Raw genomic sequence first — 25,793 nt, forward strand, 5'->3', positions numbered from 1 at the left:
TTAAATCCTAATATGCAAATAGCTGAGGTCTAACAATAATAAATTTAAAAAAAAAAAAAAAACCATAATTACATTTTACAAAATGTGTTATGGTAACTTAGTATATTTAGGAACTTGCAGCTGCGACTCTGAAGACTTTAACATCCCTAAAGAGAAAGGACTTAATTCTATAACGTGGCCAAGTTCTACTTAATCGTTCGGACAAGCTGCAGACAGGCTGCTTTCTTATCTGTCATATGAACCAGCTGTATGTGGTCCTGACAGATTTTAGAGCACTGAGAGCTTCCCCTGATCTATGGCAAGTCTACAATAGCACCAAACAGAGCACAAGGCAGCAATCCTACAACTTTGTTTTGCACTTCCAATCTAGCAAGAGTCACACTCTGCCAGCTGAATGACGAGGAGTGGGAAGTTACCAGACCACCCCAAGTGCAGGCTCTTGGCAAGTGTCTCATGGAAAGAGAACTGCCAGCCATCCAGCACTAACTAGAAGGGGTCTCTGTGCATGACCTCAGTGGCATAAAGAGGCTCTAGCAAACAGAAATATCTAGTCACAAACAAAGTGGTTGGGGATAGGCATGCAACTGACTGGAGGAGAACATATGCAGGCAAGCATACAGCTTTGTACTTCCAGTAGAACTAAATGCATAGTGTTGTCATAATCTTGGACAGAGACCTCTGAATGTGACATAAATTTCTTTTAAAAACTTAGTTAATTGATGCAGCTTTATTATTGGGTGGATTTTAATTGCCTTCTGCTCTACTTCTAGTAATTGCAATCTTTAGTAAAATAAAAGACCACAAGGAATACCTTGCTAAATTCCCCTTTTAAAGATGAACTGTCCTGAATGTTGGTAGGTTTGTTTTTTTCTGTTTCCTTATCCAGATGAAAACAAATTAAAATTCACTATAAAAATTTATTAGTTTAATGTTTTGTAAATAACTCTGAATGATAAATCCATCATTGATTTTTCTTCTGTATTATTGCTATGATTTCAGTTCAATGTTAATAACAAAAGATTACTTTATATTAATTATTATTTTGAAAAGGACTTTGTACATGTTTCCTCTCTTAATCTGATTCATTAACACAAAAGATTTTAAAAATGAAAATTTTCTGGTAGAAGTATCAGTTCAGTATTTTGTTGTAAGGGTGGTATCACTAAAGACATTTCTGGTTATGGACTGCAATATTTACCTAATTTTTAACCATCTGAGTGATCATGGAATTTTATTTTTTTTTTAGCTGCTGCTTATATGAATTATGAAAACTAGAGTATACCTTTTAAATAAAATGAAATATCTATCTAAGAACTCCAGATGATATAGAACTTACACTGTTTGAAAAATTATGTAATACTTAAAATCTGTTTTCTGTCTGTTGTTCACCTCAGTTTTCAGGTACAAGATTGACCTTGTTTATTGTAGTAGAGACTTCTCTGTCATTCAGTTCATTAGGCCTTCCTTGGTAATTGTATATTGTGATGATATTACGTCCTTTCTTTCCTGACAGACTCTCAGTAGATTGCTCTTCTTTAAGAGCTTTTAGACTTCTGTGTGCTTTGATGGTTAGAGTAGAAAGAAGACAACAGATACATTAAAATCTACATAGTTGTTTCTGGTTTCAAAATCAATGAACCAGTTTATAAACTAGATATAACATTCATTTTTATGTGTGCAGACTTTGGAAGTTAGTCTCTTTTGAATTCCTAACGCAGTAGAAAGCTTCCATGTTTTTAAAATTGGAAAATGGATTTGGTCTTGAAGCAAACCATTTAAATGAAAAATACAATTCTTAATAAAACTGTTTTCCATAAAAGAAGCATCCACTGAGGTGAGAATTTAGACCATGATTTTTAATTGCAGGAATAAAAGGTAATTACCATAAAAATCCATCCAAAGTAAGGCAGATAATTTATAACAGCACATGCTCAGCAACAGCCACTTGCTCTCAATTATGATGATGGCTGGATTTTCCCTTTCTAGTAAAATTCCAGTATGCTAACATTTATCCTGGAGTTTTCACTTCACCCTGGACCATAGAAGGTATTCACTCCACAGGCAAAATTGTAAATAAATGCTTGGTAATCAAGATGTATCTGATCATTAGCAAAAAAACATCCCTGCATGTCTATTCAAATGCATACCTGAAAAAAGGCTGGGTTGCTGACATACTCATCATGGTAATTATGTCATGCCAAATGCACTTTTATTAATCAAACAAACAACAAACCAAAACACCAACAAAATAAAAAAAAAAAAGCCTTACACCGAAAACTCTTATTATTATTCTGGGGAAAAAAGTGTAGCATAAAGATAATAGATCTTGTTGCAAAACTGAAATATAGACTCACATTAGTTGGTTTATCATATACTACAAAACTAAATAAATGTCACTAGATCATTATTTCAGAAAATTTATAATATTTGCTCCTTTACAGTATAGTTTGCTGGTTTGTACAAATCTTTGCCATCTATTGTAGCTGTCTGCAGATGAGTCAATCATGATAGAGCTGTTCATGTTTTGGGAGTGCAAGGAAACCAAAAGATAGCTAGTTCATTTTTATTCATAATGGTTTGAAATGCAGGTTTGGAATCAGTAGCATAGATATAGATATATATATATAGCTGTGCAGTGCAGTAAAGGGAGAGCCAAGCTGTGACCAGGTCAAACTGGATGTGCTTCAAGCTCAGCATTCCCTCACCACTCTCCCCAAATGGACTCTGCCTTCTTTGCAGACCATGCACCACCCATTTCACCACCAATACACCACACACATCTCCTAACTACACTGCTTCTAATCTGGAAAGCTACAATGCTAATTTATTTAAGACAGCTCAGAGATTCACTAGATGCACTAATTTGGGGAGTTAGGCGGTATTCTTTCTTTCTTCTTTTCAGAATAAAGAACTGGCATGCCCAAAATGAATCATTGCAGTTTGAAATTGCAGGCTTTTGTTACATAGTTACTTCTCTTTCCTGTTAAAATATTCTTAAAAGCTCAGGGGGAGGGGGGAAGTTGATATTTTTACTTGGGTCAATCAAAACTTTTCATTTTTGATACTTAAATTTTTAATTTACCAGAATTTTCCACTTTTTTTTTTTTTTTCCTGGAAGGCAGCTTTTCCACCTAACTTCTAATGAAATTCAAAGGAAATGGTTATTTAATCCAGTATTACTGGTAATCAATTCTACCTGTGTATGGCAACTGCAAGTTAAAAGAAAAAAGTGCATTATAGTATTTTACATGCACTTTACAGTCATAGAATCACAGAACCATATACAGCCATATTTGCTGGCATGAGGGAATCAGTTGCAATACAGCAAGGATGCATATACAAATTTTCAATATGGTATTCCAAGTAAGATTTTCATAGCTTGAAACCATATTCTCTAATTTTTTAATTTGTTTTTTTCTTCCTTGTTGCTGCTAAGAGCACAGGGTATTAAATATATAGAGAGGGGCCTGACTTTAGGGAGTGTTTGTTGAAAGGTGTGAAGAAGGTGTAAAAAGGGTGTGTGCCTGGTTTGTTGTTGTTTTTTTTTAAACACATGTGGTTAGATCATGTGGAAATTGTTAGTCCAGTACTTTAGTTCTATGAGGAGAGTGAGAAATAATGTGAAGTTACAGTGAACCCATCTGGCCAGGCAGGAAAATCCAGTTTAATTGCTCCACGGCCAGAAATGTTAAATCATTTCCTGGGAATGCAATTCATTTGGAACATATGGAACTCGTTGGAAGAAGGTCTCCAGTGAATTCAAAACTGCACTGAAGATGAGACCATTTCTCATAAGCAACAATCATGTTTCCCACTGGACAACATGTAAGCAGTATGTGTAGCTGTATTAACAAAAAACTAAACCGATAGTAGGAATGTCTGCAATCTTGTTGAACAAGATTTCCTTGTGGTTTGTTTTATTTAAAATTTTCAAGAAATGCTATGTTCATTTAGGATTTTTTTTCCTAGGCTTTTAAGCAGCGATAGGACATTCTGGCAGAATTTTTAGCTCATTTTCCATCTTAATTCAGCAGAACTACACTCAGTTTAGGAAACAGACACATTTGAAAGTATCATCCAAAATTTCTACCCTGTGGATAAAAAGGTGATTTTTAAAGGTGTTTTCTGGTTTTATTTAGTTCTTTAATCAGAGACCCTATATTTACTATGTATTTCAATAAAATAGGAAGATTTAGAGTTTTTCTGTAAACTAAGAAAACCTAAATCTTTGACTAAAAATATGGCCTATCCATTAGTTCTCCTTAAATTGTAAACAATTAATGAGTAAGACTCACTTTTTCATGTACATTTTTGTAAGGAAAACATCTTTTGGGACTGTTAGAATGGATTCAGAATTTTAAAGCATGCCACTGCACCATGGTTGAAGTCAAACATTCAGGTTACTGTCAGTCTTTACAATGACAGAGCTTATGATTTCTACGCCGAATGCTGACACCAGTCATCTCAATGTTGTCTTCTAAACTTATCTTAATGGATACCATCCCACCTTCTTTGATTTTTTTTTTTTTTTTTTTTTATGGCTAACCAAGCTCAAAATTAAAATCTTATAAACTGTCCCCGACTTCTTTCATCTTGACCCTTACAGCTGATTTTTAAGGTTCCCTTTTCTCTTCTGTTTTGTTTTCTTCTCCTATGTGTTTGCTCGTTTCTCACCTATTCCTCTTTACAAAGTTATCTCTTAAAAAAATCTCCTTCTCAGACAAATAAGAATAGTGAATTTGGACTTTTCTTTCTTATTTTCTTACTTAGCCAGTGTAACCTCTTAGGTCTGGGAAAGAGAATAAAATTATATACTGGTTTTCAAATGTCTATGATTTATTTTTTAAAAATCTGTACATTGTACACTTTTTCTTTCTTTGCATCTGTTTCCTTGATTCATTCTGTAATTTTATTGTTTCTTTGGCATGTTAACTTTCTTCAGTCTATGGAAGTTAATGTCTCTGTTGCATTACTAGAGCAAAATAGTGCTTCCTCTGAACAAATATATGTTTGTACAAAGCAAGGGAAACGCTTTTCAAGCAAGAGGCTGCTGTCATTTTGAATAATATGTCTGATAGTGTGACATTTTTCGAATGCCAGACTCGAGCAATAGATATTTAACTAGGCAGAGTACAGGTAAAACAGAAAGAATCAAAAAAGGGCTGTGTTGGCTATTATCAATCTGTAAATTATTTATTAATATATATAGTCTAAGACATGTTTTGTTTGTCATTCTGTACAAAATGCCACTCAGAAAATGCTATTAAATATATTTCATGTAACAGGACAAATCAAATCCTGAAATGAAATTTTCAAAGTCTATTTCAGAAACTCTGTGGAAGGTATGAAACTGGCTGTTTAGTGATTTCTGTCCATCATTTTCCTCTTTCTTTTCCTGTGAAATCTGCAGCAAGATCTGCAGTAGGAAAATCTGCTGAGCAAAGGCTAGACTGACATAAGTTAAAGGGATGTAAAATGGATACCTTAACTCACATAGCAATTCTACATACATTGCATACATAATCCAATTTCTCATCCAGACTTTCTTACCTTTACCATATCTGCACATTCTTTAATTCTGTTTATATGTGTGCCATATAAATTCCATTTTACAATTAATTCAGTCTGTAACCTTATTTTTGGAAAAATATCTCAGAAAGTTCCTCTGCATGTCTAAAAGAAAAGCATGGTATGAAAGATTTTTGCAACCATTAAAAAAAAAAACACCAATTTTCTAAGTGGAAAAACAATTACAGCCAATATGAAAACAGTTCTGTTACTTGTCTTTGAAAAATTATATAACAAGTAAGAAACTGGTATGTTATAGAACAACATACATTTGATCCCAAGTACTAAGTATATGGAATTAATGGCAGAACTCAAGTAGAGTTCTGCAGGAGAAAGATTTGGCATTTAATCTCGTCTTCAGCCACACAGTTTTTGTCTTCACTCCTTCAGAATTATTTAGTAATTTCCCAGTGGAATATTATGGGCATGTATTCTAGAATGATTATTTCAAAATGTGGTCATTGTAAGATCTTATTATCTCCATCTCCTCCCTTCTCTCCTAGTCTTTTTTTTTTTTTTTTTTTTTTTTTAAACGGTAACTGGTTTCATAATAGATTATAAGCCACTTAAATGGGAACTGTATGTTTTTCTCCAGAATGCTTAACACAGTGAGACCTCAGATCTTTCCAGACCTTCTGGACACTCATAAAATCTACCATAGGATTTATAATGTTTCCTTAATATTAATATTTTTTTAATAATGGTATATATTTATTTTTTTTTTCCCTAGGCTATGCCCATTATTTCAGAGAAGGAGAAGGCTGGTGAGTCAATATTTACTTCTTTTCTCATTTTCTTATGTTTGTTTTGTAGAATACAGTGTTACTTAACTAAGTGACAAAAGACGGGCTTCAACTGTGGGGTTTCAAATGTGTAGGCTTATAGACCTGACAAATGTCTGTGTAAAAGTTACTGTTTCCTGAAAAGGATGTTTTCACTCTCTGAAAAGCCACCCAGCTTTCTGTGTGAGACTAATAAGGATGTTTGAAACTATCCTATGAAGTACTCTGAATTGCAGCTGCCCCTTACGTGTCAGCCTTCTTCTAGATACTCACTTGTGTTTTTTATTTATTTGGTGTCTCCATTAACAAACATGGATGCCAATGGGTTTGTTCAAGCCAGTGGAATTTGATGACTTAGTGTGAACTTTACCATCTGTCTTTAAGTATGGTAGGAAGCTTATTATCTGGAGTATTTCACTGGAGATAAAAATTTATATTTTGGCTAAGTACTTCCAGGATATTGAACGGTTCTTTTCCTGTTATTTTGTTATATGTGTTCTCTGATCACTATGTGAAATTGTCTAGCAATTGTCTGCAAGAGACTTTCTAATACGTGCATTGCTGTGATAAACTCTAGGAAACACTCCACTCTTAGCACTATAGATCTTTAGAATTTCTCTTGGTTTCTTCATCATTTATTTTGATAGTTTGCTCCTGTACTTCAACTGTAGTTTGATAAATACCTCAAAATACCCAAATGCCACCTGGCATTCTGATTTATGGTTGATTGTCATTGGTGATAATTTCTTGCATTATCCTGGTTTTGGATACTGCTTTTGCTTGTTAAGGGAGAGAACTGTTTAAAAAATTTAAAAAAAAGTTTTTGAGAGAAAAGCCACAGTGCTAATCAGTACTGTAAAAACATTGGAGTTGTCTGGTCAGGATGTTGGTGTTTTAGCTGTTGAAATTCATAACTGTGACTCATTTCATAAGCATTTTCTTTATAGATTTCACAGGTGGTATTATTTGGTATTTCTTTTTCTGAGGCGGCTTATAGTTGGCCACATACTTTAAATTATGTCCAAACAATACAAACTGATTATAATTGGCTCTACTATTTGCAGCTAATTTCAAATACTTTGTCAACCAGCCATGTAACATTATAGATTTTTGTACATATTTACCAATTCTGTACCATGCAAGATTAAAAGCTACCTGAAAATAATTAAAAAATCTTCAGGGCATAGAGATGTAAAGACCCCAGTTTTATACTAGAGGAATAGAGTGACAACAATTTTTTGCCGTAGCTATTGCTCATAAAATTAGAAATAAAAAGCAAAGCGCTATGCTTACTTCTTCAATGTCAAAACTACCCATCATGTCAGTGTTGATGATGGCATGAAATAAATGTATTTTTGACATACCCTTTGTAACCTATACATATGGATATGAATCTGCCTCTCTCTTCCTTCTTCTTGCCCAGATTTGCAGTTATGTTTTTTGTGGATAGCATTTTATTTGGTATTACAAATATTAGGTGGAATTTCATTCCATGTGAATCAATTTGCTAATGTTTCCATGTACTTGAGCACAAGCTAGACTGTGAGTGGAAATGTGGTTGCCTTTTAATCAGTTTTGGTTTTTGTTTAGCTCTTTGCAGCTTAGGAGCTCATGAGGTTGTGATGATCTTTTTTTGAAATATTAACCATGCCTTTGGGAGATGATTGTTTAAATCAGGCCTATTGACTCAAGAAATATGGCTTTAGGGGTAGTTTGTGCTATATTTTTCAAATATGGTTGGATCTTCATTCAGACAATCAGGTCTCATGTTGTTTGATCATTGCTGCCTATGCTTATGACATTGCATAAAACTCACAAATGACAAAGCCAAAAGTAACATGTGAAAGCCTACATAAAACAGCATAACATATTTGCATATCTACTGTAAAAAAAACAGATGGGACTCCTTTTATATATTTGCAAATACCAACAATATAACTCTTTTGAATTTATATTATTACAAATAAACTAAAATATATTACAAGGTATTACAGAACAAAAATGAGTTGTTTATTTTACTACTGACAATGCTAACAACACAGTAGGTAAAGAGATTAGATATAGCTTTGTATTTAAATTAAAATTGGATTAAAAATGGACTCAAAATGTCTAGTAAAACATCTTTTATCATTTTGTGAGTCTGAAGTAATAATTTGTAGCTTTCTCTTTCCTAATTCATATTATTTGGTTTCATCTGGGACTGGGCTGAAAAATATAGGAAAGAAAAAAAGCTCTTATTTCAATGTATCTGGTTTAGAAATTATATATAAATAAATAAAGACCTTTTTTTTACAAACCTTTCTATTCTGTAGACTCTAGATACTCTGGTATTTTCAAATGCTTTTCTTACAGGCCCAAAAACTTAGATCCTTAAATGGCCCAAGCTGTTTAAGCATTTTAGAAGTTCATACATAACTGATTATGTTTTTAGCAGTTGTTAATCCCTGAAATTAAATATTTTCTCAATTTTACGTATTTTTCCAACATGCAGTAAAGTGTAAAAAAAAAAAAAAAAAAAAAAAAAGAAACACACTAGTTTTAGATTGAGAGCAAAGCCAAACATAATCTGAAAACGCTGGTACTATTGTCAGTAACTCAAGAGTTCCATAAGCAGTTAATTCATTTTTTTACAGTGGAAAGTGTAGTAAAACCTGCAATTGCAGAGTCCCTTCAGCAAAAATCTATAAATGAGATTGAGAAAAACATCAATCATGCCTGTGAATGCTATTGCTTAAAGTTATGTGAATTAGGGCAGTGGAAATTATGCATTGTGGCATCAGCTATTTCTGAGAAAAGCATTTTTAAGAAGTCTCAATACTGGTGACATTTCTGGCAATGGTGAAAAAAATAAATCTTTCAAAAGAACTTTTTTAAGGTATAAGTCGAGATCAAGCAACATGCACAGTCAGGGAAAATTATGGTTATAGCCAAGAGATGACTCGGGCTGGAACTATCAGCACCTAAATCAGGAATGCAGGCCAGCAAGCAGCTTCAAAAGAAGCTGTTTTTTCAGATACATCCATATTTTATTTTCTTTTTTTGAGTAATGTATGTATTCTTTTGCCTTTACTTACCTTACTCAAATGCTGCCCACAAACTATGAAGAAATTTGAGGGATGAAGGATTAATCTCACCTGTCAATAATGAAGGAGTCACTGTGACTGATTTAGTTGTGTTGGCTTCATTTATAGCCCAAAAACAACATATGAGCCTTGGGTTCAACTCGCTATATGTTAGCATTTAGTTAACTGATGTGAATCACACACAAGACTTCATGAATGGTATTTGTGAACTCTCCACTACCTGTAAAGCCAAGACCTCTGCTAACATAGGTACCAATATTCAGTCTGATGAACCCACTGAGAGGTTCTTAATTCAGGGCCAATTTCAATTTCTGGAGCAGTGCCTCCCAAAACAAAGTTGAAATTGCTATAAGTCAATATTAGAAGTATTGCCTAAGACTCTTTGTGGACCAACTTCATGATTTCCCAATTTATCCTCAAATATTTGTAGGGAATAGTGAACTCTGTGACTTAGAAATATTGCTACAACAGAGCCAGCAGCCAGGGGCAGAGTGAATATCCACATCTGGCCAGGGACTAGCACAGCTTATTTCTCTTGAGGTGATGAAAATATATGCAATCACATAAACAGGGCAGATGGTTTAGTCTAACCCTAAATAAATATTGACACCATTGGTCCATAATGTTCAGCATTATAATAAATGCATTTTCCTGTGCATAAAACAATTGCCTTGTGGTATTTTGGTTGAAGACACATTTAGAAGAGTTGCTCCTCTAAAAATAAAATACTTTTTTTGAAGTCACAGAGTACTACATTTTAATTATTAAGTACAAACTTGAATCAATTAAAAAACACAGAACACAGGACTTTATATAAAAAAGTAAGTGACACTACTCAACTGTAGCAGTAAAAATTCCCTAGCAGAATAGCAAGTGAATGTGCTTTTAAGAGCTTTCGGATTCTACCAAAATATCCCCTCTTGCTTTTAAGATACAGTATGAAAAAAGTGTACAACTTCTTTGGGTAAATCTCAGTGCTCTTTCTAGTAGGTTAAAGAGGCTTACTTCAGAAAAAAAGAAAAAAAAAAAAGTGTCATTCTGACATGGAATAGAACATATTTGACAGCCCATTTCTTGTCTGTGTTTTGGTGATCAGCAAGCAAACAATACAGTATTTAGCCCAGTCAAAGACAGCAGCCTCACTGGATCCCTGGCCACTGTAAAGTGTTTGAAAGCTCCCCAGTGTGAACAAGTCTCTTTTCATTTTTTTTCTGCATCTCCTCCAGATTTCTGGTAAATATACTATTTAATAAAGTACAGACTCAATGTCCTTTGGTGTTACTTTCCCTGGTTGCCTTTGATTCACACAGGAGACAAATACACAGATGATAAAAGGGATCTTAACTTCCAGGTGTTTCCTCTCACAGACTAATTGTCACTGTTGGGCAGTGAGGCACACTAGGTGTTCAGCCCCATGGTGAGATGAGCTGCAGAACAAGAGGTGATGGAATGATGACAAGGCAGGTTGGGCTACCTGTGAGAATTCACAGCAAAGAACCTTGAAAATCCAGTAGCAACAGGTTCACTGTCATTAAACAAGGCACACAAAAGACCATCTGCTAGGTGTGCTAGGTAGAGTTCATTTCATTTAATTGCAGCTTAAATCAAAGAGGAAAAATAAACCCACCACTAGATTTTACAAACATGTTCTCGATCTAAATAAATTCTTTCTATGAGCAGTACTCACTGGATACTCTGTTTTCATAAAGTCATAAAAGGTTCATCCATATAAACTTATTGTGAACCTAGAGCAAACATTAAAAATCTAATCTGACTGGCTACTGGACATCAGTTTCCACATAAACTAGAGAGAAATATAAGTAAATTGGCACAGGTACCAGTTTTTCAATTGCTTTACAATATCCCTAGCCAGTGTTCTCAAATAAACTGGGCAAAAGTAATTTTTAGTTGTTCCTTTTTGTAAGTATCATATCTGGTTTTAGTAGAACAGTCTTAGTATGTTTGTGAGACCTTAGTAAGAAGTACTAGTTCCTAGCTAGGTAATCTTTCTTTTCATGTTGGTGTTGCAACAGTTAGAAAATTTATTTTAGCTGAGTGTTTGCTTTCTAAATAAAAATGTCAGGTGACCACTTGCTCTTCAAGCTGTCATAGTAAAAAAACAGTTACAATAACCCGGCCAGAATAGGCATGGATGACTGCCAAACACAAATAAATCCTAATAGATATGTTTTTATTCCACTGCCATTTATTTAATTACTGGAAATAATTGTGATGCAAATAGATGCCTAAAACTGACATTTCATACTAAGATTCCTGATGATGATTAGTTGTCTAGTTTTCTTTATTTTTCCTAAGTGCAATAAAATATTTGATGTCATTATTTTTGGTATTTGATTTTAGTGACTTTTTAACTGCACACTACTGTAGTTGTTCTTCTGAATAAATTACTTTAATGTTAAGATCACACGATATTCACTGTGAGCATGTGGATATACACATATAAACTTTAAAATGCACATAGCACTGTGAGAAGCCAGTCTCATTAATCTTAAGGTGCCATGGCTGTTTTATTTCAGTTTTGGAGGAAACAGTAGATTCTGAGACTGCAGCTTTCCTCTGAAAGTCCACTTTTAACTATTCTAAATGCATTGGATGCAGGATTGTCCCTAAAACTCCTCGTGATTATCTGTTGTATATTGCTCTCGTCTTAAAAGCTGAGAGGTAGTGCCAGGACATGTGAATTGTTCTCTGAGGGGGAACCAGCAGTCAGGAAGGTTGTATGCCATTAAAGAAGGACAAAAACATCCAGGTCCTATGCCTGAATGGGCAAACAGGTGTTTTCTGGAATGCTAAAATGAATTCCATGAAACCTTTGCATAATAATAAAGTACATCTGAAGTGTCTGAGAACTAACAGAACCTCTTGTGTATCGAGTTCTTAAGTATTTAGCCACCTTCTGTTTTCTTATTCCACCTGCATTAGTATAGGCCATCAGTATGTACCTGCTTTTATACTTCTTTGGAAGAGCTTTTAAAATAAAAATATGCAGTTGTTACCTTCAAAAGTAATTTCTTTACTATAATCTCATCTATTTTGATCTTCAAAATACTACGAGAGAAAAGCTTAACTGAATTATTTAAGGCCAATAACAAGGGTAGACCATTAATTTTACATTGCATTGGGCCATGTCATGCACTTCCATGCCTTTGTAGCTGTGACATTTTTCTGGATTCTTTGATGTTTGTTTTAATTGTGGCAGTAATTTTAAATATTTCCTCAACAAATATTCAAGTATCAACATATACTTTAGAGAAAGCAAGCATTGCCTCAGTGCCTTATGTTCCTGTAACGAGCAACTGATTTTTTATTTCTTTACTGGTTTGCTGTCTTTTCTTAAGTTCTGTAAAAGAATTACCTTATTCTAATAAAGATATTTCACTGACACTGATAAAGGTACATATAATGAGTGATTAGTGCTGCTGGCCATCATGCTAAATCTTTCGCTTTTTCTATCCAATCCAATGTTGTTTTAAGGTAATACGTGCTTTCCTTTTTAAGGCAAGTTGTTTTTATCCTAAAAACTATGTTATTAGAAAAAGAAAAAAAAAAGGCAAAAAAACCCATTGATATCAAAGACTTTTAAAAGCATTTTGACATCAATAATATGTTTCATCACAGATTGATAAGTTGTAAGAATGTCTCTCATAACAAACTTCATCACCTATTAGTGAAATACAGTTGAACAAAGGATAACTCAGGATAACTCTCTTGAAATGGACCTTTGGAGGTGATTTCTCCAACCTCTTGCTCAAGCACAAGCAGCCCTGGTGTTAGACAAGGTTGCTCAGGATTTTATCCAGCCTGATTGTAAACCTCAAAGGGAGAGCCTGTGTAACCTCTGTACGCTACCTGCTCCCCTCCTGTACTGTCTCCATGGAGAAGTTTTCCTTAAATCCTGTCTGATCCTTTCTGTTTTCAGTTTATGCCTATTGTATCTTGACATCCTCACATGCACAATATTAAAAGCCCAGCTCCATCATCTTCTTGCCCTTCCAGTAGGTCCTTGGGGAGCTGCTGCTAGAACACCAAAAGTCACCTCTTCAGGCTGAACAAGTCCTGCAGACTCAGCTCACAGGCCAGATGATTGAGACCCTGACCAGTCTGGCGGCCCTCCCTGGATTGTTCCCTTTTATTGACGTCTGTCTTGCATTGGAAGAATCCTGAAACTGGACTCAGTATTGCAGATGTAGTCTAACAAGCACTGAATTGAAGGGGATAATCCCTTCCCTCCATCTACAGGCCATGCATTTATTGATACACCCCAGATTGCTGCCAGCTCTCTTTGCTGCCAGGGCACACTGCTGGCTCAGGCACAGCTTGCTGTCTGCCAAGACCCCAGGGCCTTTTCCATAGAGCTGCACTCCAGAAATTTTTTTATCATCTATTTATTCACCCTTCCAGACTGTTAAATCCCAACTTGCAAACAAAAATATTGTGGGAAACAATGTTTCACGATTGAGATCTTTGTTGTCAAAGCAGAAAACACAGCAGAAGGCTGACGCATTTGTTACTTTCAGCAAATTCCATTTAGTATTACATTATAAGTAATTATAACATACTTAGGTTCTAGCACACCAGCATATAGACTGTAAACTGGTATGCAGTTAATTCTGGCTAGTATGGTATATTTAATTTTAATCAAGTTTCTTTTCAGTATAAAGCTAGTTATCTGTTACACAGTGGTTTGGTATCATTTATATTAGCCAGCCCATATTGTGGTCCCTTATACTTGACATGAGAAACATTCTAAAAGAGGTAGTCCCTGACCAAAAATAGGTTTTACATCAAAGCAAACATGAACAAGTTCTTCCTTTCCTTTTTTGGCTACAGCAAGAATAACAGAGAATGGTGCTAACCAGTTAATTAAGTTATTTCTGGTCTAATTTTGTTCTGACTGAGTTCATGGTAAAGACTTGTGTTGATCCAGATGAAATATAAACTAGTTCACTAGGTTCTAATTGATACTGACATGTAATCGCTAGGCCAAGTAATGATGTGACTTGATTTGGAAATCAGGTGACGGGATTTCTTTTTTAGTCTCCAGTCAGCTTCTGAAAAGCTGAAGCGCCCAGAGCTAAATTTTTAAATTAACTTTTGGCTACATTTTCATAGTTATTTAGGTGGATGAAAAACAAGCTCTCTTTCGTGACTCCTGCTGATTGTACCCAGATTCCAAGTAAATATTACCTTGGGGCAGTAAAATCTATGCATGATACAGAATTATGAAGGTATCTAGTAATTTGAGAAAAATTTAATACATTCTTCTTTACTACTTTGTGTTCCTAGACAACATTCAAAACATCTGTAAGATCATATTTTGCTCCTGTGTTCATATTTGAAAATAGGGCTTGGACTGCTAAGTTGTTTCAGAGATGTTAAACTGAAGAGCTGAACAATTCTAAATCATCTGTAATAGGAAGATCTCAGAGCACTTAAGAAAGTGTGGTAGGATTATTTTTCTCTTTTTGCATCTGTTAAAACAGAAGGGTAAAAAATTGTTTCAGTCCCACATCATCTAGAACATGGGCTTTACTCCACAAAGCTAGCACACGGTTTTGTTGTTTGTATATTTTAGGTACTTACATGCACACTTTCAACTCCTGTCTTAGAATAAAAAGCTCCTTTTCACAGATCCTCAGGGAAAAGAAAGACCTCTTTGATGTTTGATGAGAAGTGATGCTTATTTACATTTCTCTAAGGACTTGCTGAAAACTCAGGTGAGACACCCACAAAAGCACACTTTGGATTAGGCACACCTGGAGGCAAAGTGTCTTCCTGATGTGAAACTGTCCTTGGCAGCACAACGATAGGGCTGTGTGTAGCTGCAGTGTCACAGGTTGCTCAGACATGGGTTTTTTCCATGTTAGAGTTGCTGATTTTGCTCACAATGCCTTCTGGCATAGCAAATTATGCTCAAGAGAATTGTTGTATCTGCTTGTAGTATGTTCAGCCTGAGCAACCAGAAATATATTATTGTCTCTGAACTCAAAGATACTAACCATATCTGACAAAAGGTGCTTTTAATTGTCTAGAAGGTTTTGAAATAACGTGCTGTCTCATCATCAAGTTTATCTATTGTCTCAAATGTCCTCTGCAAATACTCTTCTAAAATTAGATTGCTTTTGCATGTACCAAGAAGTGCCAATCAAGTCAAATGATGCTTCTCTAGCATGTGGTAGATGCCGTTGGTCTTTATAGAGCACCAGTTTACAATTCTTACATGCAAATGCAGTCAGTTGCCTCCTGCAATAGCTTCATTACCACCTTCAATCTACCTTTGTGTTGCTTTTAGCTATTAGTCAATCTCCCCTTCATGACATTTCAGGAAAGAGTCAGATAACTGCATGAAATTGTTGCTTAATTCATAAGTATTATAAATAAAAGAACTGAAAACCAAGTTTACTTGTAGAAACAACTGCCAAATTACCTATAAACATGTAAGGAGTTCTACCTTCAGGCAGTCATTCCAGTTACAGGAGTTTGGAGTAAGCTTGTAAATAGAAGTTTGCTAAATCCAAGTCTAAAATGCTTTCTCTGAAAGTTCCTCTGAGTGAATAGCCTTTTTAGTTCAGTTGGTAGGTATTAATTTAAAGCCCAGTCTACAGTGGATTCAGTTACGCCTGCTGTGGCCTAAAAGAAGATAGAGGTAATCAATTTCAGAGTGCTATCCAGGTGCATCCTATCTCTGTAGCTACTGATAAGTAGAATTGAAAGAGAAAGCAGAAAGTAACCAGGGATTTTAATACGTATCAAAATACAAGTTTGAAATTAAAGAAGCGTAGTCAAAATATCTGTTAAAAGGCAAGGGGAAAAAAATAATAAAATCAAGCACTGCTTCCTCTAGGCAGGTTGGCTAATTTACAGTGTCATCCTGGAATCAATGTTTCTTCATATTGCAAGGAAGAAAAAGAAAGATCAAGACTTTTGTCAATAATTTATTCATCAATTGACTTACCTGGAGCACTGTTTACAGAAAAAAAGTCCATGTGTAGGCTAGAAAGATTTTGCTCTTGTAGTTACCGTGGGAGGCTCTTAAAGCAGGGTTGAAACTCCAGAGTGTTAGGAGAGTGCCAAGGACTTATTTTGGTGGTACGGCTCATGCTAAGTCTAAGAGTGGAATAACATTTTTTGTGTCAGCACAAGTGTGTCTTCACCAGGTCTCTGTTTCACATTCGTAACTAATATACTTGCTCTAACAAAACTTTAAAGTGTATATAAGGTAAATCAGTTTTTTTCAGGTATCATTTCATCATAATCAAGGCATTTGTGGCTTGAAAATGATTGGAAATTTGGAAGAGACTCATGGGAAAAATCTGTAGGTTTCCTAAAATTTCTTCCACCTTTTTAGAGGAAGATCTCAGACTTTCACTTTCTATACAGATCACCCTTACAGATTCAGTTTGACTCTATGTTTTGAAGCATGGCTCCAGAATAGCATTTCTAGGAAAAATGCCTTTTAGTCACCATTCAATTAGCAGTTGCAGGATAAGAAAAAAAAAATGGGTCAAGCAGAAGACAATGATTCTGACTCACAAATTACAGTAGGATTCACTGCTAGCTTGGAAGCAGTGCTGTTTGGGGTTTTTTCTGTCAGGGATTTAATACCTGCCATTCCTTCCAATAGTAAAAGTTTTTGCACTTAATTTCTTTTTCTTGGTCTCTCAACACAATAGTTATCCATGTTTGATTACTCTGTGTTGATAACCTTTTGACATTATGTGTAATTACTTGCCTCTTCCCATAAAAGAAAGAGAGTATATCAAATAAATGTGGCAGGATCAAAACAGGGGGAGGCATTTCTCCACAGTCTAGAACTGAACTGTGGTGCTTCTTGCCCCAGTATAGTGCAGATTCTGAAGTTTTTCACAGGGTTAAAAAAAAGCCTAGACAAATTAATGATAGAGAAATTTATTCATATAACCCTTTCCTCAATTAAATTACCAACAGTCCTACTACTGATTTTCTTAACCCGAATTGTAACCCTCTGTGTAGCAATTCAAAATTTACCCGAGATGTCAAATTAGTATTTCAATATTTCTAGTGGATAAATCACTGTCCAATTATTGAATTTGTTTTTAATGCATCAGAAATGGTATTTTGTAGTAAAAATGTATTGAATATTCAGCCCTAATCTCTACACTGAATTTAATATTATTACAAGAGTGTTTCTTATGTTTTCTAAAAGGCATGTATTTCTTTCAGGAAACAGTACCAACTGTCCATCATCAAAGTAAGAATACTATATCAATTACACAGCAACAGGAAAATTCCTTTACGTGTTAGGAAACTTTCTAACAGTAATTAGAGGGATCTAAAATTTTGCAGAAATCAGTGATCAGAATATAGGAAGTCAAGGCAATTCTTCAGCTGAATAAAGAGAAAAAAAAAAAAAAAGTATGAGCATATCTTGTAAGAATATAAAAGCACATACATAACCAAAGACCATACTAAAAAACTGCAAGTATATATATGTATGTGTTGCAGTTGTAATCAAAACTTGGCATAATTTTGTTTTTAATGAGGAACTGGGCATTGAAAAACTAAACAAGAAAAGCTCCAAACTAAGAAGTTGTTACATATATTAACTCTTGCAGTATATTTCAAAGGCATTTCTAGAGAGACAAGGCATGCCACATTAGGCAAACTAAGAGGAATGAGAAACAGACATCCTTTCATAAAACAAATATATAAAAAAAATCTTCAGCAAAGTAAATTGCATTTATTTAGGAGACTGAGAGATAAGAAATTACCCATACTTTTTTTTTTTTTTTTCCCCAGAATAATCATTATAGCTTAAGAAAGTTAAGCTAATTCTACTGATCCATAGAAGGAATTCCACATCTGGAAAATCTTTGCTACATCTGTGTTGTGGTTTCATGCTTTTTGGTGCTTTGCTCACCAGTTCCCATGACTCTAACTTAAACCTCTCTCTTTTTTTTCTTAAGTGCATTCCGGTTCAACTAAAGATGTAGTGATAATTTCATTTCCTGAGATCTGATATTTAAGCTTCCTTACCCAGTTTTCTTAAACAAAGCAAAATAAACCCTGAAAAATAAAACTACATAAAAAGATAAAGTAAATGTGTTTGCAGTATTCTGGAGTATGGACAATCGTTTCAACAGACTGAAGTGAGATGGAGAATTGTAATTGTGAAAGATAACAGACAAGTAAATGTGTTATTGTAGACTTCCAGCTGTGTTTAGCGAGCTGCAACAAGCACAATGCTGCTAGGTGAGTCTCGCTACAGCACTAAAACTCTGTCTGCCACGTACCCTGCAGTCACAGCACTGCTTGAAGTCTGAATTCTATTGGCTAAAACAATACAGTGCAAACAACCAGAAGAGAGTTTGCTCCTATTTTCCCTTATAGTTGTTTCCTAAATAGTGCTACAATTGTTTCCAAGTCCTCTTTCCCTTTTCTTTTAGAACTCCATTGATGACAAAAATGAAGTACCACAAAGTACTTTCCAAAACTGGGAGTTTCCCCTCTTAGAAGAGCTCTGGGATCACACAGGTTTGTTTAATTTGCCCTGTCAGAGGGAGGTATAGGCTAAACGATGCTCAAACTTGGAGTGCACACATCTAGCAGCTGGTCACAGAGGACAGAGGGCACCTCATTCAAGGACTCATTCATGCAGCAGGTTCTGTTCTGTTCAGTATTTTCATCAATTACCTGGATGAGGGAACAGAGTGTGCCCTCAGCAAGTTTGCTGATGACACTAAACTGGGAGGAGCAGCTGACACACCAGAAGGCTGTGCTGCCATTCAGCGAGACCTGGACAGCCTGGAGAGTCGGGCAGGGAGAAACTTGATGAAATTCAACAAGGGCAAGTGTAGAGTCTTGTATCTGGGGAAGAACAAGCCCATGTACCAGTACAGGTTGGGGGCTGACCTGCTGGAGAGCAGTGTAGGAAGGAGGGACCTGGGGGTCCTGGTGGACAGGAGGATGACCATGAGTCAGCAGTGTGCCCTTGTGGCTAAGAAGGCCAATGGCATCCTGGGGTGCATTAGAAAGGGTGTGGTTAGTCAGTCAAGAGAGGTTCTCCTCCCTCTCTATTCTGCCTTGGTGAGGCCGCATCTGGAATATTGTGTCCAGTTCTGGGACCCTCAGTTCAAGAAGGACAGGGAACTGCTTGAAAGAGTCCAGTGCAGAGCCACAAAGATGATTAAGGGAGTGGAACATCTCCCTTATGAGGAAAGGCTGAGGGAGCTGGGTCTCTTTAGCTTGGAGAAGAAGAGACTGAGGGGCGACCTCATCAAAGTTTACAAATATGTTAAGGGGAAGTGTCAGGAGGATGGAGCCAGGCTTTTTCAGTGATGTCTAGTGATAGGACAAGGGGCAATGGGTGCAAACTGGAACATAGGAGGTTCCATGTAAACACCAGAAAAAACTTCTTTCCTGTGAGAGTGACAGAGCACTGGAACTGGCTGCCCAGAGAGGTTGTGGAGTCTCCTTTGCTGGAGACATTCAAAACCTGCCTGGACACGTTCCTGTGTGATGTGCTCTAGGTGATCCTGCTCTGGCAAGGGGGTTGGACTAGATGATCTTTCGGGGTCCCTTCCAACCCCTAAGATTCTGTGATTCTGTGATCTGTACAAGTAAAGTAAACTAGACAGGACGTGGGCTCAAGTACTGACATGCAGTTATCCCTCATTTACTTATTGTCATGCTTGCTGCTGAAGTTTTGGCCCATACCATGTGGCAGTTTTCTAGACAAGACGCATGAGCATTTTGGTAGATGGCATGGACCAGGGACTGTTTGAAACCAAAAGTGGTAGGGTATTCACCCTTAGTTTTATTGTGAGGTCTTGATCAAAAAGATCAATCAGATTAATTAATTTGGGGTTCCTTTGTCTACTACTAAATTCTCCCAGTTTAGTTCTTGCTTAGGGGATTCAAATATGAATTAATAAGCAAATCATTTTCTCGGTGGAAGCATCTTAACCTCTTGCTTCCCAGACAAAGCTTGGGAAGGGCAATACCTCTTGTAATGCATGGAAAATATGTCGCAGTGAGATTCTAGCATAATGATTGAACCACTGGTTTCACCTAACTCTTTTCTCTACTTTTGCTCCCTCTGACAAACTGTCTTCAAGGTTTTATATTTGATCATTTACTGAAAAGGAGATTCTGGAAATTAATTATTTTGGTTACAGACAAATGGTCCAGGTGATTCTGCACTTCTACTTTTTAATTTTTCAGCTATCATCTTACAGTAATTACTTTAGGAGGGAAAAAGAGAAAAACAGTGAGCCAGAAAATTAACTGTCCTGCTGCTCTTCCACATACCTGGAGAGTAGAATGCAAAGGACTTCACAGAATCACAGAATGTTAGGGGTTGGAAGGGACCTCTGGAGATTGAGTTCAACCCCCCTGCCAGAGCAGGACTGCCTAGGGCAGGTCACGCTGTCCTTGTTTGAGCCAGGATGAAGTCAATATTCTTTTTACTGTTTTGTTGCTTTTTTTTTTTTCTTCAGTTAAGTCTCTTTTAAGCAGTACACAAGTCTTCCAGGTAGTGGACTGATAACGCTTGGATGTTTATAGTTAATTCCAAGAGACCAAGGATATTTTGCTCTACCTGTTGAATCTAATGATTCAGATACTAAAGGAGCAGAAGAATCATAACTCTTCTGTAGGGAGGAGCAGACTAGACAGACAGCCAAGTTGGCAAACCAGAGTATTCTATTCAATATATCTATGTAGCTCTGTATAAATTCAGGGATCATGGAAGTCAAGCCCTTCTTCTCCCTTTCCCTTCTCTTCCATTCATGGCCAGGGTCTGGGGAGGACTCCATCTATCCATCACTATTGATCCTCAGGTCCACGCATGACCCTCATAACTCTAACCTCAGCTCCTGTTTTGCTCTGCCACTATCTCTGGAAGCACTCAGGGACATTTCAGAACTGCTCACAGATAAGGAGAGTGTCATGGGGTTGGGGAGAGGTGATAGGGATTTTGCACATTCCTTCATATACTTGTATATATTGTCTTCTATCATTAGTATTTAATTAAAGCTGTCTAGTTTAGTTTTCAGTCTGGAAGCCTCTCTCTTTATTATCCCTCTCCTTTCCCTACCTGAGTTGGAGGGGACTGTGGGCATTGTTATTTGCTTAATTGTCAATCCTGAGTCAAACTATCACAATAATTTATAGGTGCCAATGTGAGGTTCTATCATAAGCACAGGCTATAAATTCTGACTAATTGGTGAATATTTAAAATTTCACCTCAGCTGGGAGGATTCCCTGAGACAGCTACAGGCAATGCTTCTCCTGAATATGTTCACAGCTTGAAAACTGGACAGATAATTTCTGCAATGTTTTTGCTGGACCTTTTTCCCAACATGCAGTTGTATATGTGGTATGCAGCTGGGATCATACTGCTCTGTGTAGCTGCTCTTGTTATTGTTTTATGGTTTATCAACAAGACTATAGCCAAAGCCATAATCTATCATGTGATACCTGTTTTCCAGATGGGTCTTGAAAGTCTCCAGAGAAGGAGACTCCATAACCTCTCTGGGTAGCCTGTTCTAGTGCTCCATAACCCTTACAGTAAAGCAGTTCTTCCTCATGTTGAGGTGGAACTTCCTGTGCTCTAGCTTGCATCCATGGCCCCTCATCCTACCACAGGGCATGACTGAAAAGACATTGGCCCCTCCTTCTTGACACCCACCCTTCAGATGTTTGTATACATTAATAAGATCCCCTCTCAGTCTTCTCTTCTCTAGACTAAACAGCCCCAGGTCTCTCAGCCTTTCCTCATAAGACAGGTGTTCCAGTCCCTTAATCATCCTCATAGCCCTCTGTCAGACTCTCTCTAGTAAATCCCTGTCCTTCTTGAAGTAGGGAGCCCAGAACTGGACACAGTACTCTGGATGTAGTCTCACTGCCTTTATACTTTCTTAAATTGCAGGGCCAGGTAATCCCTGGCGTAACTCTAGAGAAGAGGTGTGGCAGACAGTGCTCTGGCAGGCAATGACAACTTCCCCAGTTGATGCTCCCTGGAGAGCAACTCTTTGAACCACAGGTTGCTGCCCCAGCACTCCCTCTCCTCTGGGACAAGCTTTTGGAATGGGTAGAGTTATGCTAAAACAGACTTAGCACTTGCTGCTTATGTATCAGTACCAACTGTATTTTGAATAGCATGTTGAGTTATTAGTAGAGATAACTGAAAGTCACTGTAGCCATAATTATAGCCTGAGTACCAAATTATTATCTGCATGAGTGCTCACTCTGTCAGCAACCTAACTACAAATTGATGAAACCACAGAAAATCTCAAATCTGTCTGATAGAGCGTAAAGACACTCAGGGGCAGAGCTTTGGGAGAAAACAAGCCCTGTTTAACATCCCAGCCCTTTCAGCACTGAGCAAGCATTGCCTTACCAAGGTCCTCACACAGCAGGAGTCAGGATTTGCTTTTGTTCCTAATATATTTCTATTCCTAATAGACCTTTGAACAGCAGATCTCGCTGATAAGGAGCAGCAGATTTCATTGATGCAGTCAAGTGACAGTCAATTGAAGTCCAAGTCATAAGATTTTTGTGAGCCTGCAGCAATTAGACACTTGTCCATTAATGAAACATTTCCCAAAAGAATAAGAAAAGTGTGCTATATTCAGAGCAACTCTGGTTTATGCTGTAAATAGCACAAATTTTGTAGTACATGTCACAGTAGAATCAGAATATCCTCTTTCTCCACATACTCCCCCCTTACAATTTTTAAAGCGTTTCAGTTTTCAACATTTCAAGGAATTGCGTAGCCTGTAGCAAGAGATATTCTGCTCATTGTGCTAAAAGACCCAATTTATTAAACATTGGTGAATGAATCATTTAATCATTGAAGCAAGCAACAGTTGTAAAGCATAGTAGGAATTTAGGAGCACTGTGATTTGATTCATGAAATGTTAATGGCCTTCATGTTTCACAAAGACAAAAAAAAACAACCCTATTTTAAAGTGAAGAACATGTAAACTGCCTCTGCATATCTGTAACTGAGGCACAAAACACATTGCAGAGGAGCAGTTACCACCAAAACTAAATTTACAAGCTGCTGAAACTTCAAATAAGCTTTCTTCTTAAATAGCATCAAATAGATTAAGGTAAGAAAAGAGCCATAATTCTGCTCTCCAGTGATATTATATGACTAAACTAAAATCATATGTGTAATACCTAAAAACTGATTTTGAAGGTGCAATGCAATTTTATTTTTTTTCTTTCCTTCATTGCCTACTCTGCATCTCTTGAGAGGAGCACTGCCTAACTTTCAAACTGAAATCACTAAATAGCTTCACATCTAACCCTGAGAGGGACACATGCTACTCTGAAGCTTGGATGACTGCAGTGTCTGAAGTTCAGAGCAGCATAAATTAATTTAAAAATATGCCAAACCTTATAGGTCATATGTTCATTTTTAATGTGATTCATTTAAGTTTCCTATGCACCCTTCTAATTTTTACTGAACAACATGGAACTTTCTGGATTTAATACTCATAAGAATATTAACATACCAAACAAGTTTTAGAAACAGGGAATCCTTTCCAAATTTCAACGGCATTTATAAGGACTGGACTGGATTCCACTCTACCATGCCCTCCAACTCTGTGATTCCCTGCAAGCCCTTCTACCTTCACTTCCCTACCCCAGACATCTCCTGAGTATGTTTTCTGGGCATTTCCAAAGAGGACTTCTATAGCTTCAGGCGTCCAGATCCAGAGGTGACCACAACTATCTTGCCAGACATCTGGACATGAGCTCATTACTTCATTTTAAGGGACAGTTTAATTCTTCTAAGGCATCTAAAGTTTTTAAGTAAGCAAACCAGTTTTGCATAGTATGTGGGGTACTTTTTAATTATGTTCTTTTTTTGGTTGATTACACAAAAAAACCCCACAACCATAACAAACCTAGCATTCTTTTTCTTGCATTGGTGTCCTCACTTTTGTGGTGTGTGCTTCTGGATTGAGTCTGGTCATCTTCAATAGTTTAGAATCTTACTGTAGGCCCTGTTATTTTACTTGAACAGGGTAGTCTTTCCAGCTCGTTTTCCAAAGCCTTTCCCATTCACTAGCCCAATCAACAGAAAATGATGAGTCAGTCAAAGTTCATCTCTACCATCTCCTGCTAAAGCTTTCTTGACCCCTAGTCAAGCATTTATTTCCTTCACAGTTCATCTTTGATAAGTGTCCATTCCTTCAAGCATTTTCCTCACAAATAGGAATGAAATCTTGTTTCCCCAGTGCTATGTGTCACAAACTATCTGCACCACAAGAGATGACCAAAAAGTGAAGTTAGAGTTTGAACCAGAGCCTGAAATGAAACTACCTTGTTCAATATCACCTACAGGACTCACAAGCCATGTGCACATTCCTGCTAGTGTGTATACAAGCCAATACAGTTCACTGTTTCTTGTGAAGTGTATGTCCTAGCTCAGTATGATTGTACCCTGTCTTCCCTTCCTGTATGCTTTTAAAGCATTTTTTCATAATTCTTTTAAAGTGTTCACTCAACATGTAACCAGGTGAGCATGATTAATTATCTCATATTTCGTAAGAAAAAGCTACCCAATTGCAGAACAAAGCAGACCTTCAGTGGAAACTGAATACTTTCGCCCCATTCTTGCTGTGTCTATGCTTCACTTCTCAACTCTTGGCATTACAGTGGTCAGCTGTAGTGTGCTCAGCCACCTTTACGAAATCTACTAGCTAAAATGTTGAGAGAGGGATGTGAATCCCTAAAAGTTGTAGTCATTGTGTAGCTGTCTATCTCAATGTGGATTTCCCTTCAAATGCATGCCATCTGTTTTTAAACATGATTTATAGCCTGGCTTACTGTTCAGGCAATAATTCCTGGTTTTCATTGTGCATGAATCTGCTATGCTTGCAGAATATATATCCTTCTTCATGTATTCTGTAGGCCAGCTTGTGATTCACCTTTGCACAAACTGAAAGTTGCGTTTGCCTGAAAGAGAGCTTTGTGTTGAAGGTGAGTCACAGTGTTCCTTCTCCAACAATATTTCACTGCCTTCTAAATTCAGGAATTCAAGCATTTGTTGTGAGCTGGATCACTGACATGATTCAGATGAAGTCCATCTATTTAACCTACATTGGTTTAGTGAGCTGGCTTTCAACAAGCTGTGCAAACAGTTGCCCCAACACGGACTGAGAGAGCAGTTTGATGCAGTAAAGGATACAGACAAAAAAACTATGAAGGAAGAAATCAGGTATTTCCTGTAGCAGTTTTCTGCTGCAAGTGTCTTAGGAAACAAATGCCTTGAAGTGGGTGCACTAGATGCAGACGGGCACAGAGAATTTAACATAGAAAATGTACTTAAATACAAAGAAAA

At 36.7% G+C, this 25,793-nt stretch overlaps 1 protein-coding gene across 3 annotated transcripts in view; it reads left to right on the forward strand.

Annotated features, from left to right (window-relative positions):
• DLC1 (DLC1 Rho GTPase activating protein) overlaps positions 1-25,793 on the forward strand; it is a 233,960-nt gene that overhangs the window by 90,937 nt on the left and 117,230 nt on the right. For all 3 annotated transcript variants that reach the window (XM_051616522.1, XM_051616520.1, XM_051616521.1), the window contains exon 5: positions 6,299-6,332. In XM_051616522.1, coding sequence (XP_051472482.1) covers positions 6,299-6,332 — 34 coding nt within the window. The remainder of the gene's footprint in view (positions 1-6,298; positions 6,333-25,793) is intronic.

The sequence above is a fragment of the Apus apus genome, chromosome 4 (assembly GCF_020740795.1).
Source record: "Apus apus isolate bApuApu2 chromosome 4, bApuApu2.pri.cur, whole genome shotgun sequence".
Lineage (NCBI taxonomy): Eukaryota > Metazoa > Chordata > Aves > Apodiformes > Apodidae > Apus > Apus apus.